General features: G+C 33.1%; 1 protein-coding gene across 1 annotated transcript; it reads left to right on the plus strand.

Moving 5' to 3' along the window:
- The first annotated feature begins 755 nt into the window (after nt 1–755).
- Nucleotides 756–16,374, plus strand: LOC111707708 (MAM and LDL-receptor class A domain-containing protein 1). The gene is made up of 16 exons (XM_023480848.1): nt 756–793; nt 3,779–3,842; nt 4,327–4,368; nt 4,861–4,981; nt 5,231–5,332; nt 6,415–6,500; nt 7,363–7,430; nt 7,793–7,852; nt 9,468–9,595; nt 10,546–10,596; nt 10,781–10,863; nt 13,846–13,931; nt 14,415–14,511; nt 15,023–15,164; nt 15,549–15,606; nt 15,671–16,374. The coding sequence occupies exons 1-16, from the start codon at nt 775–777 to the stop codon at nt 15,910–15,912; spliced, it is 1,449 nt and encodes a 482-aa protein (XP_023336616.1). The 5' UTR covers nt 756–774; the 3' UTR covers nt 15,913–16,374.
- Nucleotides 16,375–16,881: the final 507 nt, after the last annotated feature.

A 16,881-nucleotide genomic window follows, 5' to 3' on the forward strand; every position in this document is an offset into this window, starting at 1 on the left:
CTATATCTATCTATCTATCTATCTATCTATCTATCTATCGATCTATCTATCGATCTATCTATCGATCTATCTATCACATTCTTTAAACAGTGAACAATAGTAAATATTAAAAGTTATATACACATACAATACAGGGTGACCCACATAGGATGCGACTTGTTTCTTTCTATGCCAACTCATTTAATAAGCCATGAAAAGTCTTTATTCAAGGTAGAAGACTTTATTTAACCTTAAGATTGTCATACTAAATGAGCTTTAGGTCGTCTTTACGGTCTCATCCCTTGTGGTTAACCCTATATGTAAGACAAATTAGTCAATAAAAATTAATCTTGTAGCAATTTATGAAAATAGTTTTAACTTAATTTGGGAAAAATGAAATTTAAAGAATGAAATGTTTTAATTTAAATTTTAAAAAAGCACTAAAAACCCCAAAAAATGTAAAAAAAAAACTAAAAAAAGAAGGGGGGATGCATGATAGCCAAAGTATAGGGGAGGGGGTCCTGAGTAAAAGGCTTCTAAACCCACAAATAAATCAGGTTTTTAATTTCCAACCATGGGGGGTCTTGAGGGTGTTAAAAGAAGGGAAAAGCCTAACTAAACGGGTAAATGTTTCTTCTCTACACTTTGTTTCCTTATTTAGTTTTTACGCACAAGTTGTCTCCCTTATACGAACATTTATTCAACCTCTGACAATTGTAAATTTAAATTAATGATTAGCTGAAAAGTTTTATTTGCGCTTAAAAGTAAATTATGTTTAACAGAATTTTAAGAAAAATGTATAGAAATTTGCTAGGTAAGTGCCAAGAATATGAACAGCATGGAACCTCTAAAATTGTGGAGTAAGAAGACGACTGTTCGACTCAATTTATGATTTTAAACAGTTCAATGAATTTCGCATCGGTATTGGTAAAACTAATTGCTTTGTAACAACATAAAATATGCAAAATTGTATAAATGTTGTAACATGTTGTAATGTCTTTTTGTCTGTTTGTTTGTATGTATGTCCGAAAATAACTCAGGAACCGATTTATCTCAAATTTTGATTGGGGAACTCAGGAGAACCATGAGAATTTTCTCAGTTTGGTTTTGAGATTCTAAGTTGAGTGGGTCTACTTTTATGGGGAAAAATAGACATAGTCGTAATTTACGACAAAGTGCGGGTAAACAGCAGGAGTAACTATTAGTACCCAAGGCAATAAATATTCACTTTGTGACAACGTTGGGCTCTCAAGCTAATAATAGCATGTAGTGAGTTAAATGAATTTTTATCCAATGTTATCAATTAATACAAAGATTATTAACTGCGCACATTCAGGATTTTTTATTTAAAATATAAAAGTTATAAAGTTCTTTCTAGTTCGTATCAAAAATTTATTCCTGACATAATTGAAGCTTTGCAAAATTTGTGCACCTTGTATGAAGTGTAAACTGGAACTGCAGTTTTAACTGCTAAAATTTGCAAAAAAAAAGTCCAGTTAAACTTGCATCTGGTCAAGATGGCATATATAAATAAACCCACCACATTTGTTCAATTGTATAGGTGCAAGCTTAAATATTCTAATTCTCATTTAAGAAGAACAGAATTTGAAATTTGAAATTGTGTAATATATTGACAGATTGAACAGAAGCGTCTTCGTTATTTCTTTTAATTGTGAAATTTACCTTAGAATTATATACTTGCGTTTTATATAACACTGAAACTATACAGGGTTCCCTAAAAAAATGATGCTTTAGAGACGACTGTACGGATTCTATTAAGTATTTTTCTTAAATTGTGGGTTCCCTCTTTTTAGATTCTTAGGAAGGTTGATTTTTAGAATCTAATTTACAGCCACTGACAGCAAAATTGAACAGTTGTTGCAAAATTTGGATTTGAAAAATTAGAATTTAGTTTTTTTTTTCGCAGGATTTTACAGCGACAAAAATAAATGTGAATTTAATGTATTAGCAGTGCAGATCAATATTAAATGTTTTTATGCAACTTGCCGACTTTCAAAGTTTTTTGTGCCTTTTGTCCAGTAGGATGGAATCTTAATTCTTTTTCCTGTATCCGTTATCTTGTACCCTTTGTATCGTATCATGCGTCTTGTAGTCTTGTAGGTTGTATCTTTTATGTTGTATCCATATATGTTTTTATTCTTTAGCTGCATCTGTATTTTATATATTGTATCCTGATCCTTAGGGATGGATCGTTTCCAATTTTTTGAAAAACGATCGTCTCGTTTAAAAACGACGAAGAAAAAGCAAAAAACGAAACGATCGTTTTGGAAAAAATATCGTTCTTTTAAAAACGATTGTTTTTCGTTTTTGAAAAACGGCCGCTTTTGAAAACGACCCATTTTTAACGACCGGTAACAACGACCTTTTATTAGCGATCGTTAACAATCTTTGAAGAGAAAATACATTGTTGGTCGGAAAATCCGAGGTAATGATATTTGTAATGATAAAATATTTATTTGTAATGATAAAAAATTAACATTTAAGACAACATTCAAAACCTTATCTTGAAATCAATTGTCATAAAACTCATATTCTTTAGAGAAATTATTTTCCAAAACGATTGCTTTTCGTTTAAAAAAAATAATGTTTTTTCGTTTTCACAAAGTTCAAAACGATGGTTCGTTTTAAAAAACGATCGTTTTTTCGATCGTTTTTGAAAACGATTAACACTGTATCCTGTGAGGCTGTGGCTGTAAATTTTATTTTGTATCCTGTATCTTGTAATCATGTGTCCTGTATCCTGTATCTTGTAATCATGTGTCCTGTATCCTGTATCTTGTAATCATGTGTCCTGTATCCTGTATCCTGTATCTTGTATCCTGTATCTTGTAATCATGTATCTTGTATCCTGTATCTTGTAATCATGTGTCCTGTATCCTGTATCTTGTATCATGTGTCCTGTATCTTGTATCCTGTATCCTGTATCTTGTAATCATGTGTCCTGTATCCTGTATCTTGTATCATGTGTCCTGTATCTTGTATCATGTATCTTGTAATCATGTGTCCTGTATCCTGTATCTTGTAATCATCCTGTATCCTGTATCTTGTATCATGTGTCCTGTATCTTTTATCCTGTATCTTGTATCTGGTAATCATGTGTCCTGTATCCTGTATCTTGTATCATGTGTCCTGTATCCTGTATCCTGTATCTTGTATCCTGTACCTTGTAATCATGTATCCTGTATCCTGTATCTTGTAATCATGTGTCCTGTATCCTGTATCTTGTATCCTGTATCTTGGATCATGTGTCCTGTATCCTGTATCCTGTATCCTGTAATCATGTGTCCTGTATCTTGTATCCTGTATCTTGTAATCATGTGTCCTGTATCCTGTATCTTGTATCATGTGTATCTTGTATCGTGTATCTTGTATCGTGTATCTTGTATCGTGTATCTTGTATCGTGTATCTTGTATCGTGTATCTTGTATCGTGTATCTTGTATCCTGTATCTTATATCGTGTATCTTGTATCGTGTATCTTGTATCCTGTATCTTGTATCCTGTATCTTGTATCCTGTATCTTGTATCCTGTATCTTGTATCCTGTATCTTATATCGTGTACACTTTCATTGCATTTTGTAAATTGTATGTTATATCCTGTATCCTGTATTCTAATTCCTTTATACTTTATTTGACTTATGTTTTCTGTGCCCTGTAGAGTGTAAATGGCAAATGCGCAACGCCCCCCCCCACCCTCCTCTTTCTGAAAATCTGGGAAAACTTTTTAATCCTTTCTAATCTAATCTAAATTATTTACAACATTTCTATGGTTTATCTAGTTGTATCAGTTTTGTTGAGCTTGGTTCCAACTGCACAATTATTTTGTTCCACTCCTGCTATTAGGTAAAACCATGTCAGGGGAGATCTTGTTAGTTTGTTAAACCTAACTCAAAACTGACATTATAATCTTTAAAACATTTTTAATCTTTAAAACAATAATTTAAAGCGTTGGAAAAATACTAGTTGTAAGCTTTTAATCTGAAGCTTTCAATTAAATTCATGAAATAATATAATTATTTCTAATCCGTCTATCAACAGTGAAAACATTTCAATAGTCAGACTTTTCCCCCCTGACATTGCTTGCTTGTAGCCTGGTATTTAAAGTTGGATTTCTAACACCTGTCCTCGACTCCCAGCCAACGCTTTAAAGTGATTTAAATTCAGATTAAATTCTAAGATATAATTAACGGTCATATTTTTTATGCCCAGCCGCATATTTACGGAGATTGATACAATCACAAAACGTGTTCTGTCCGGTTATTTACTGTTTAACCATTCCCGCATTACGCAGCTTTTATTTTGCAAAAAATGAGCAAATATTTTTAAGGAACGGCGCTGCCAAACTGAAGAAGAGAGGTCGCAGAATTAGGTAGTAAACTTCGCATTACTTATTTACAACCGCCATTTTATGTTTTATTCCGCCATGTTTAAATTATACTTGGACGCCATTTTATCTGCTAATTTTGGCACACTATTTATTTACGCTCCTTTCGACGATGATAAAACTCCGAATGTAGCAAAAAAAGTTTGTAAAACTGAAATTTATGTGGTTGATTCAAGATTAAAGAAGCAAAGGGAAAGAATATTTATGGCTAATATAATATGGTTTATATATGGCCAGGTTATAAATATAAAAACACGCTCAGCTCCCTGTTCAAACTTAATCAATTCTTAGCAGATTTTAAATATCATTATACACAAGAACAGTTATGAAGAATTTCACTTTTAGTCTAACTTTATTTGTTTTTGAAATTGATTTTTTTTTTTACAAATTTACAAATCTATATGTAGGAATATTATTTGTATGTGACATTTTTTTCAGTTTAAAAAAGGAATCAAAATTTTACGTTGAGATTTCCAGGTTTAAATGCTACCGGGGATTTACCCTGGTTGGACCTATAGACGCCAGTTGTACACAAAATGGATGGAGTCCATCAGAAACCCCGGTCTGTGTTTCTACAGGGTGTTTACAACACCCACAGGTACTGTATTGTACTGTACAATCTCGTAGAGTGTACACAGATAACCCCGTTTATTGTTTTCACAGCATTCCAACCACATACACAGGTTTTGTACTGTACAGTACTGGACAGTATTTTTGTAAAATGTACACACAAAATCCATCTGTATTTCCACATGGTTCAAAATAAACCATTAACATTGATTGATTGGTTAATTAATTGTTTGATTGATTAATTAATTAATTAATTGTTTGATTGATTGATTGTAAGTTTGACAACGGTGAAGTATCCATTGTATCCAATGTGTCTGGAGTACTAGTTCCATCTGGGAGTATTCTACAGTTCACTTGTTATCCTGGTCATCTTCTACAGGTACACATTTATGTAGATCATCATTCGTTAAAAACATTAAGATAATCATTTGATGGAGATCATCATTAATGTCATCAAGATCATATCAGTTTTATCAAGATAATATTAGTTTCATCAAGATCATATCAGTTTCATCAAGATCATATTAGTTTCATCAAGATCATATTTCATCAAGATCATATTAGTTTCATCAAGATCATATTAATTTCATCAAGATCATATTAGTTTCATCAAGATCATATTAATTTCATCAAGATCATATTAGTTTCATCAAGATCATATCAGTTTCATCAAGATCATATTAGTTTCATTAAGATCAGATTAGTTTCATCAAGGTCATATTAGTTTCATCAAGGTCATATTAGTTTCATCAAGATCATATTAGTTTCATCAAGATCACATTAGTTTCATCAACATCATATTAGTTTCATCAAGATCATATCAGTTTCATCAAGATCATATCAGTTTCATCAAGATCACATTAGTTTCATCAAGATCACATTAGTTTCATCAAGATAATATTAGTTTCATCAAGATCACGATCGGTTTTATAAGTTTACATTAGATCATCTGTAACATGAAGTTCATTAAGAACATTACAAAGTATATAAACTAATAAACTAAAGGTTAAATGTTATGAAATTATGAAGTTCATCAAAAGCAGTTTTAAGTTCATCTTCATTATAGAATATTTCTGGTAAACTAAAGTTCGTATGTTAATTAAATGTTCATTACATTAAAATATAAGTTCATTTTCAACATTTTGATTGATGAACTAAAAGTTGCATGTTCATAAAATGTGCATAAGATTCAATAAGAAGTTCATCTTCAACAATATGTTCGATGAAAAAAAGGTTTAGTGTTCATTAAAAATCTTGTAAAGTTCATAAAAATTATTAGAAAGTTAATAATTTTCATTATAGAACATTTCTGATCCCTTCATAAGATATATCTCCAACATTTGTTTGATAAACTAAAGTTTGTGTGTAGGGGGACCCTGTATCCTGGTGTTTGATAAACTAAAGTTTGTGTGTAGGGGGACCCTGTATCCTGGTGTTTGATAAACTAAAGTTTGTGTGTAGGGGGACCCTGTATCCTGGTGTGACGGTCTACTATGGAATTCAAGTATACCCACTTGTACTCTTCCATATACCCCACCCAGGCTTAGGTATAGGTCAGGTAGGTCAGAGAGGTTAGGTAGGTCACTTATGTCAGGTAGGTAAGGTAGGTCTGGTAGGTCTGGTAGGTCAGGTAGGTCAGGTAGGCCAGGTATGTAAGGTAAGTCAGGTAGGTCAGGTAGGTCAGGTAGGCTAAATAGGTCAGGTATGTCAGGTAGGCCAGGTAGGTCAGGTTGGCTAAATAGTCAGGAAGGTCAGGTATGTCAGGTAGGCCAGGTAGGTCAGGTAGGCTAAATAGTCAGGAAGGTCAGGTATGTCAGGTATAATTGTAGTTTCAATGATATTTATTGTAGTTGTAGTTTCAATGATATTTATTGTAGTTTTTGTTTCAATGATGTTTATTGTAGTTGTAGTTTCAATGATGATTATTGTAGTTATAGTTTCAATGATGTTTATTGTAGTTGTAGTTTCAATGATGTTTATTGTAGTTATAGTTTCAATGATACTTATTGCAGTTGTAGTTTCAATGATATTTATCATAGTTGTGGTTTCAATGATGTTTATTGTAGTTGTAGTTTCAATAATGTTTATTGTAGTTATAGTTTCAATGATGTTTATTGTAGTTGTAGTTTCAATGATGTTTATTGTAGTTATAGTGTCAATGATATTTATTGTAGTTGTAGTTTCAATGATATTTATTGTAGTTGTAGTTTCAATGATATTTATTGTAGTTGTAGTTTCCATGATGTTAATTGTAGTTGTAGTTTCATTGATGTTTATTGTAGTTGTATTTTCAATGATGTTTATTGTAGTTGTAGTTTCAATGATGTTAATTGTAGTTGTAGTTTCATTGATGTTTATTGTAGTTGTATTTTCAAATTGTAGTTGTAGTTTCAATGATGTTTATTGTAGTTGTAGTTTCAATGATGTTGACACTACACCAACATGTGGTTGGTCGTCTAGTCTTGACTTGGATACAGGTAATGGCTTGATATACAATCATTTTTAGTTTTTAATCAGGAAGCTCAAAAACAAAAGCAAAAAATCTAATTAACAAAAAAAAAGAATTAAGTTCAAATTCAAAAAAGGAAAATTCTTTACGGAGCTTAATTTAAGTCACTTTTGGTAAAATATCCTCAAATATATTTTGTTGAGAAACCGCGAATAAAAATTATAAGAGAGTAATAGAAATAATGATTTTAATAGCATTTTTTCTTTATTTTCATTGAATATTGAAAACGTTAGTCCTTGAATAGAGGAATTCTTGAAATTCAAAAGTTTCCAAAAGTTTCACTGAACAAGTTAAAAATAAAAATATTTATTATTGATTAATTTTGTTTAGTTTGGACTCTAACCAATTCATCCACTCCTACTGTAGGCACTGGGCCCAATACTGGATTCGGTAAAGTTCAGAAAATAGCTTTTTTTTGACGAAACTAAAAATAAATTAGCCTTTTTTTCAGCTTTATTTATCTAATTATAATCTTCATTCTTTTAACAGCAATACTGGCATGCTGTCATCAACAATAGCATGCTATCATAAACACTAGCATGCTGTCATCAGCACTGACATGCTATCATAAACACTAGCATGCTGTCATCAACACTAACATGCCATCATAAACACTAACATGCAATCATCAACACTAGCAAGCTATCATCAACACTAGCATGGTATCATAAACAATTAGCATGCTGTAATTAACACTAGCATGCTATCATCAACACTAGCATGCTGTCATAAACCCTAGCTTTCCATCATCACTAGCATGCTTGTATTGATCAACATTAGCATGCTGGTATCGACACAAGCATGCTAATATCAAAACCAGCATGCTGGTATATCCACATTAGTATGCTGTCATCAACACAAGCAGTATCATTAACACTAGCATGCTATCTTCAACACTAGCATTCTATTATCAATACTGGCATGCTAGTATTAACATCAGCATGCTGGTATCAACGCTAGTATGCTTTCATTAATACAAGCATACTTTAATCAACACTAGCATGCTATCATCATTACTAGCATGCTATTACCAATACTAGCATGCTATCATCAACACTAGTTTGCTGTCAAAAACACTAGCATGCTTGTATTGATCAACACCAGTAGCTGGTATCAACACTGGCATGTTGGTATTAACATCAGCATGCTGGTATCAACACTAGTATGCTGTCAAAAATACAAGCATACTTTAATTAACACTAGCATGCTATCATCATTACTAGCATGCTATTAACAATACTAGCATGCTATCATCATTAATAGCATGCTGTCATTAACTCTAGCATGATATCATCGAAACTATCAAGCTATCGTCAACACTAGCATGCTGTCATCAACACTAGCATACTATCATCAACACTAGCATGCTGGCATTAACACCAGAATGCTGTCATCAACACCAGCATGCTGTCATCAACACCCAGCATGCTATCATTAACACTAGCATGCTATCATCAACACTAGCATGCTGTCATCAACACTAGCATGCTATCATCGAAACTATCAAGCTATCGTCAACACTAGCATGCTGTCATCAACACTAGCATACTATCATCAACACTATTATGCTGGCATTAACACCAGAATGCTGTCATCAACACCAGCATGCTGTCATCAACACCAGCATGCTGTCATTAACACTAGCATGCTATCATCAACACTAGCATGCTATCATCAACACTAGCATGCTATCATCAACACTAGCATGCTATCATCAACACTAGCATGCTATCATCAACACTGGCATGCTATCATCAACACTACCATGCTATCATCAACACTGGCATGATATCATCAACACTGGCATGCAATCATCAACACTAGCATGCTATCATCAACACTAGCATGCTATCATCAAAACACTGGCATGCTATCATCAACACTAGCATGCTATCATCAACACCAGCATGCTATCATCAACACTAGCATGCTATCATCAACACTAGCATGCTATCGCATGCTGATATAAAAAACAAGCATGCATGATTCCCAACTCTATATTTAGTTGGTGCTAGTTACATATACCTGGAAGCATCAGGGGAGAAGATTGGATCCAAGGCTAGATTTATATCTCCAGTTTACCCAGCTAACATTAGTACTGACGCCTGCATCTTTTTTGCTTTTTATATGCAGGTATTGCACCGTAAAAATAACTTAAGTTGTCTTTTGAAAACATCAATGTGTACTCACTGTATTTTCTCTATGCAAAAAAATGCACATTATAAAAGTTTTACATGACATTTTTTACATAAGGCGCAGCTCACTTGATCTTTACTTCATTGGCACAATTTTCTTTAAACAATCAGAATAAAAAAAGTTCTCGGCACATTTACAGTGAAAACTGTCCAGTTTCTGATAGGTTGAATTTTTATTTGACATCTTTGATATGTCAGGCACTGTAAAATTGTTTTTCTAACAGTGCAAACATTTCGAATTTAAAGGGACTGTTTGCGAAAAGGGGGTATGGCTTACGTCAAAAAGAATTCGATGGTGATCGCTACTAAATCTTACTTCTATCTGTTGCGTCTTTAAGGAAAAAATGGTTAAACACGACTCATACCCAAGAACGTAACGTCCATACAAATTTACAAAGTTTCATTATTCAACTCAAATCAAATATTCCGAACAAATCATTCAGATATTACAACCTATAATCTTCGAACTTTATTCGACGCATCATATAGATACTTCATAACATTTTCAATATGTTTTCTTTATGCAATGAAAATTTTTTGTCCACTAGGTGTCTCTCCATTGTTGAACCATGCAGAAACATCGAGAGCAGAGATACGCCTTATCGTTGTTTATTGCAGCATATATAAAAACCAATAAAAATATTATGAAATAAATTATCAACTAGATATGGATGCATCGAATAAAATTCTATAATTATAGGTTGTAATATCTGAATGATTTGTTTGGAATTAAATTGATTGTTTTTACAATCTGAGTCGAATATTGAAATTTATGATTTTGTGTGGACGCTACGTTCTATTGTTTGAGTCGTTTTTAATTATTAGCTTACCTTAATTTTATCAAAAAAAATTTATAAAAAAAATAACTTTGACTCAAATTTTGCTTAGGGAGTTGACATGGGAAGCTTGAGGGTGGGTCAGGGGCCAGATGGGCTACAGGTAAAAAAACTACTACAGTTGCCCGAAAACGGATGAGACTTTAATAAAAGCCTAATAATCTGTCAATGTAAGCTAAATATCAGATTGGTTAATTTTGATCAATTTCAGGATGGTTATTTTCGATCAATTTCAGGATGATTACTTTTGATCGCTTTCAGGATAATATAATTTTGATCTATTTCAGGATAATTTACAGACTCTAGATGAATTTATTGGCGACTTTGGAGCAGTTTGGAATCTAGCTGTTGTACAGATACAGCCCTCCAGGTACATGTAGATAGTTTGGAATCTAGCTGTTGTACAGATACAGCCCTCCAGGTACATGTAGATAGTTTGGAATCTAGCTGTTGTACAGATACAGCCCTCCAGGTACATGTAGATAGTTTGGAATCTAGCTGTTGTACAGATACCGTCCTCCAGGTACATGTACATAGTTTGGAACCTAGCTATTGTACAGATACAGCCCTCCAGGTACATGTACATAGTTTGGAACCTAGCTGTTGTACAGATACAGTCCTCCAGGTACATGTAGATAGTTTGGAACCTAGCTGTTGTACAGATCCAGACCTCCAGGTACATGTTCATAGTTTGGAACCTAGCAGTTGTACAGATACAGTCCTTCAAGTCCATGTACAATGTACATAGTTTGGAACCTAGCTGCTGTACAGATACAGCCCTCCAGGTACATGTAGATAGTTTGGAACCTAGCTGTTGTACAGATACAGTCCTCCAAGTACATGTAGATAGTTTGGAACCTAGCTGTTGTACAGATACAGTCCTCCAGGTACATGTACATAGTTTAGAACCTAGCTATTGTACAGATACAGTCCTCCAGGTACAATTAGATAGTTTAGAACCTAGCTGTTGTACAGATACAGTCCTCCAGGTACATGTTGATAGTTTAGAACCTAGCAGTTGTACAGATACAGCCCTCCAGGTACATGTTGATAGTTTAGAACCTTGCTGTTGTACAGATACAGTCCTCCAGGTACATGTAGATAGTTTGGAACCTAGCTGCTGTACAGATACAGTCCTCCAGGTACATGTAGATAGTTTAGAACCTAGCTGTTGTACAGATACAGTCCTCCAGGTACATGTAAATAGTTTGGAACCTAGGTGTTGTACAGATACAGTCCTCCAGGTATACATGTACATAGTTTGGAACCTAGCTGTTGTACAGATACAGTCCTTCAAGTACATGTACATAGTTTGGAACCTAACTGTTTTACAGATACAGCCCTCCAGGTACATGTAGATAGTTTGGAACCTAGCAGTTGTACAGATACAGCCCTCCAGTTACATGTAAATAGTTTGGAACCTAGCTGTTGTACAGATACAGTCCTCCAGGTATACATGTACATAGTTTGGAACCTAGCTGTTGTACAGATACAGCCCTCCAGGTATATATGTACATAGTTTGGAACCTAGCTGTTGTACACATCCAGCCCTCCAGTATATTCTACTTACGAATTATAGCTAATTATTTTTTTCTGAACGCATCTTTAGATCTTTAAATAATACGAAACGTTTTTATTTAGTAAAATAAGCTTGTTGTATTTTTATCAACATGCTTAGCTAGGATTAATACTAGGAAGACATTTGTGAGACAAAAATTGTAATTCTAAATAGTTCAATGAACATGAAACACATCACTTGTGCAATGTTCACAGAACCATATCACTTCAGAAGTTGAGTTTTAAGCAGCTGGTAAACTTATTTTTTTTGTGGCAACATAAAAACGAATACGGTTGTTTAAATGTCGTCCTCCTGTCCCACGGTAGTTTAAAATTTATAAAACAAAACAAGACTTCATATATATGTTGCCTTTAGCCGGCCAAACGGCTGGACCAAATGGGCTGAACATTTTTTGTGGACACTCATGGTAGCTGGGGGGTGTAATAGGGTTATAAAAATCGAAATAATTTTTTTTTTTAAATAAAAGAAACGCTTGGCCCTTCAGCTAGGATTTAATAATATTAGCTATAAATCTTATGATACAAGTTGAAAAGTTCATTAAAATATCTTTACCGGGTAAGTGGCTAGGAAAAATGCCACAGCAACTAAATCTAATGGATTATGACATTGTGTCAATCAATTATATATTTCAAGAATGTTTTACAATACCACTTTTTATCTGATAGATAAATTTATATATTTATATATATAATTATTTATATATCGTCTTGAGTTTTATGACACTCGATGCCCCTGCATTATTTGCAGTTCTTTGTACATTACACTAAACAAAACATTTAAAATCACTGTAGGCTTCACTATAGTTTCAGTAGAAGTAAATATTTCCATTTACTGATAGCGCCGATAAAAGTTTTTATCTCTTATTGGATAATGAGATAGATAGAATTAAAGATAGATGTTACCGCCATACTATTTCTATTGGTTCAGAATAGACAACAATTACATGACTGAACCCTGATTAGATCAGGCGCTAATGGACTCCGCATACAGGGGTGAATTTCATGTAACCGTCCATTCTATTTACAACGATACCCTGAAAAGAAATCTGTCTGAACAAGTCTTAGAGAGTCGTCAATAATTTTTCGAAAAGAAATTGTTTTTTTTCGATAATGGTTTCTCTTTAAATGTGATTTTCAAATTTATAGCTACAGAAACAATGGAGTTCATTGTGATAATTAAACACTTTTTAAGCTTGGAAAAACGTATATAACCAGATTAATGGGTATGTAAGCCTAATTACAAGTAACCCTCCATGCAATGATGGTCATGCCCGATTTACAACGATACCCTTAAACCTTAATCTGATTAAAATGTGGAGAATAACGTCGTATTTCTGAGAAGCCGCAAATGAAATTGAGTTCAACCGATTTTAGATAAAAAAAAAACAATAAACGAGACAAAAAAAATATAAAAAAGAAACATGGAAGGAGGGGGGGGGGGTCGGTGTAAAAGGATGGAAGTCTAATTTGTTAATTTGATATTTTAAATTTTGTTCCCATGGCTTAAAATTTAGCTTTTGAGCTTTACTCAATCGGATTTTATATTTATAATTTCCCATGAAGCCAGAGACAGTATGGATGTCAACAATTTAGAATTTGATATGACATGTTGATTAAACTTAATATGATAATCTCATTTTATATCAAGAATTGTACACAGTATTGTATACAGTATACACACATGTCGATAGTTTTTTTTGCGAATTTTCGAGATACATTTTCACAGATATTTCCAACAAATTTTTAAATATTTATTTAAAGTTTGTATTTTTAGAAACCCATTCCAGCTTTTCTTTGAGGGAACTGTGGGAAACAGTTATCTTAGTGATATTGCCATTGATGCAATACACATTTTGAACGGTAAGAAAAATGAAAAATGTTCATTGTCAAGAAAATATGTTTTACATAGGATTAACTTTTAAGACGTTTAAAACCTCTTTGTTTTAGTGGAAGACTTGAAATAAATACTATCTAAGGGTATTTGTTGTACTTTGGATCCCATAGCTTTTGAAAAATATGAAACATAACGATTTGACTCTTTAAAAAAATGTTCAATGTTCCTTATTAAAAAATCAAGTAACTTTTTTAATGCATTTTAAATTGAAACAAATCTTATCGTTCATTTTTTAAGTTTCATTTCATTTAAAATCTTTTTAAGTAAAATTCTAAAATTGAAGATAATCTATAGGATCTCTTGAGCAAGAATCATGGTAGATTTATGTTTTCTCAATAGTTAGTTGGGGGGGGGGGGGGGGTCACCCATGTTCAAGGAGTCATGTGCTTACTCCCCCTCCTTAGCTTCAATCCTGTAAACTTGTAACATACATAACTACCATTATCCAGGTAGTGACTGTACTGAAGTTAGAACCAGTCACACCCGACCCCAACCAACAACGTTGAAATCTCTATCTCCCGCCAGCTGCTGGGGACGCTGTGACAGGTAGTTATGTACAGTGTACATATGGTACACCTTGTAGATAATATCAACAGAGCTGGGAACTCTTACATTGTTGATATTAAGATAAATGCTTGATCTCAATGATTTATTAATCTTCAGATTAATTTAATCTTTACACGATATCTGCAGTGTAGTGCTGAACTGACAACTGAAATGAAGAGACTAATCAATAATCATTGATCCCCAAATTAAAAGTGGTCACTGTGGATATCAGGATCAAACATAAATGATTATTTTTAATATTTAATAATTTAATATTTTTAAATACAATTTATTTATTAATAATGATTTGATCCCAAACAAGCATTTTTTGAATTACATTTAGCAGTTAAAAAAAACTTTTAATTTACAATTTTAAACTTCTGCTTGTTTATCTAAATGTTTATGTGTTTCTGCAGTTTGAAAGCTTAGTAGAAATCGAGATTGAGATAGAAATTGGTCTTCATTGGACATACGTACCTTTAAAGTACATATAAGCATTAATATAATATAGGAATGGATCCGACTACATTGCATCTAATGGTTGGGTTGAGGGGGTATGTGACTGTACACCGATATGCCTACTTGGAGTACGCGCCTGCTGTACAGATTATGTAACAGAGTGTGGCATTTCTAAAATATCTCCTAGAGTTGAGGTACACAACATATATAGCAATGATCAGTTTAACAAGGATAGTGAGAGGTTGTTTTTACTATACTATGAAGGCAAATTAGAATAGCAATTAGAACTATTGTTTCGAAAGTTAAGGCTTGTTGCAAAAAGGGTAAAACCATGCGGGCTGGGTCGGAAAATAATGTTTATAAATGTTTGTTTACAATAAGACCAGTTCTAAAGTTGTCCATCTATACTAAAAATGTAAAAATAACCCCTACCTCTTTTTCTTAGTTCTGTGTATCTCAAATATTGTCCTTCGATCGAAAAAAATGTTCATTTACGATTAATTGATTACAAAGTAGTATATAGTGTCAGCAATCCAAATTTTTCTTTTTTAAATATAATTATAGTACATTTACCACAGGTGGCATCTTGGGTAACTTGGTCAACTATTACTGGGATTGCTTGTTTGGTAATAGTAGGTAAAAATTATTTGCTTTATTTTGACGTTTGCATTTTAAAGATCTCTGATATCACAGCTTTTAGGGTTAATAGTTCTGCTGACTGCCGCAAGATGGCAACATGTGCGCCCAGAACGCATGGACGAGAACGAAGACGACATGGCGCGAATGGTTGAGGATGATTCTGATGATCAGGCTGAAACTGGTGCACAGGGCGGCTCTGGAAAACAAAGAAGATTCTCTGACCTCGAAGAAATAGATTTTACTTTAGCCACGGAGCAGGAAACGGATCAACCACTTAAAAATAGACAAATCACGCAAATATAAACATTTTATTTTTCATTTTTAAATTCAAACAGCCAAACAATTATCATATATAAAATAAAACAATGTAAAGCGGAAAGTACAAAATTTAGATTAGATTTAATTACCAGTCATTTTCAAGGAATTTATCAATGTATTGCTTTGAGGTAAAAAAAAAATCATGTGTTATAAAGAAACAAAATATGATACTGTCGTCGTCATATATATCAATTCAACAAAGACGACTTTCTATTTCAATTTTTATTTTATCAATTTTCAACAGCAGGGACACATAGACATGTAAACAAAGAGAAGTTGCTAATTAACACTTTGTTTACATGTAATCTTGCAATTAGAGAAACTGTTGTCCGATATCATTATTGATAAGAAGTCGTCTTCGTTTTCTTTATATAAACGCCAACCGCTGTATATACATAACAATAGATAATACAAACCAAATAAAAATATTTAATACTCCAAGTTTCACCAATATTCCTAATGTGTAGAGAGTTGCTATAACTAAGCTAGGGATCGCAATTCTCATATTTTCAGTAGAAGTAAATATTTCCATTTACTTATAGCGCCGATTGAAGGATTCATAACTCTAATTGGATAATGAGATAGATAGAAAGATAGATGTTACCGCCATACTATTTCTATTGGTTCATAGACACCAAACACATGACTGAACCCTGATTGGATCAGGCGCTGATGGACCCGGCATACAGGAGTGAATTGTGATCTTAAACATGTTAACATTCACCTGCAACCTAACCAGGAGAAGAAGGTCAAATTCAATTGTCAATTGTAATTATTATTATTGCTCTTCTAGTTCTGATTTGACGCAAGAGTAAATATTTCCGTTTACATATTAGCCCTTCAAAACAATTTTATTCTTCTCAATATCCCTTCAATTATAGAAGTTATGATATAAATAAGATAAGATTTCGATCTAATTGGCCCAGTTTACTAGGATTTTACCGAGAAAACTCA

Source organism: Eurytemora carolleeae, unplaced genomic scaffold, assembly GCF_000591075.1.
Source record: "Eurytemora carolleeae unplaced genomic scaffold, Eaff_2.0 scaffold828, whole genome shotgun sequence".
Lineage (NCBI taxonomy): Eukaryota > Metazoa > Arthropoda > Copepoda > Calanoida > Temoridae > Eurytemora > Eurytemora carolleeae.

Bases quoted from the DNA above. Each gene is read 5' to 3' on its own strand.
- LOC111707708 (XM_023480848.1), top strand. The intron at 5,333-6,414 runs GTACACATTTAT...GTTTGTGTGTAG, and splicing joins ATCCTGGTCATCTTCTACAG to GGGGACCCTGTATCCTGGTG. The intron at 10,864-13,845 runs GTACATGTAGAT...TTGTATTTTTAG, and splicing joins GTACAGATACAGCCCTCCAG to AAACCCATTCCAGCTTTTCT.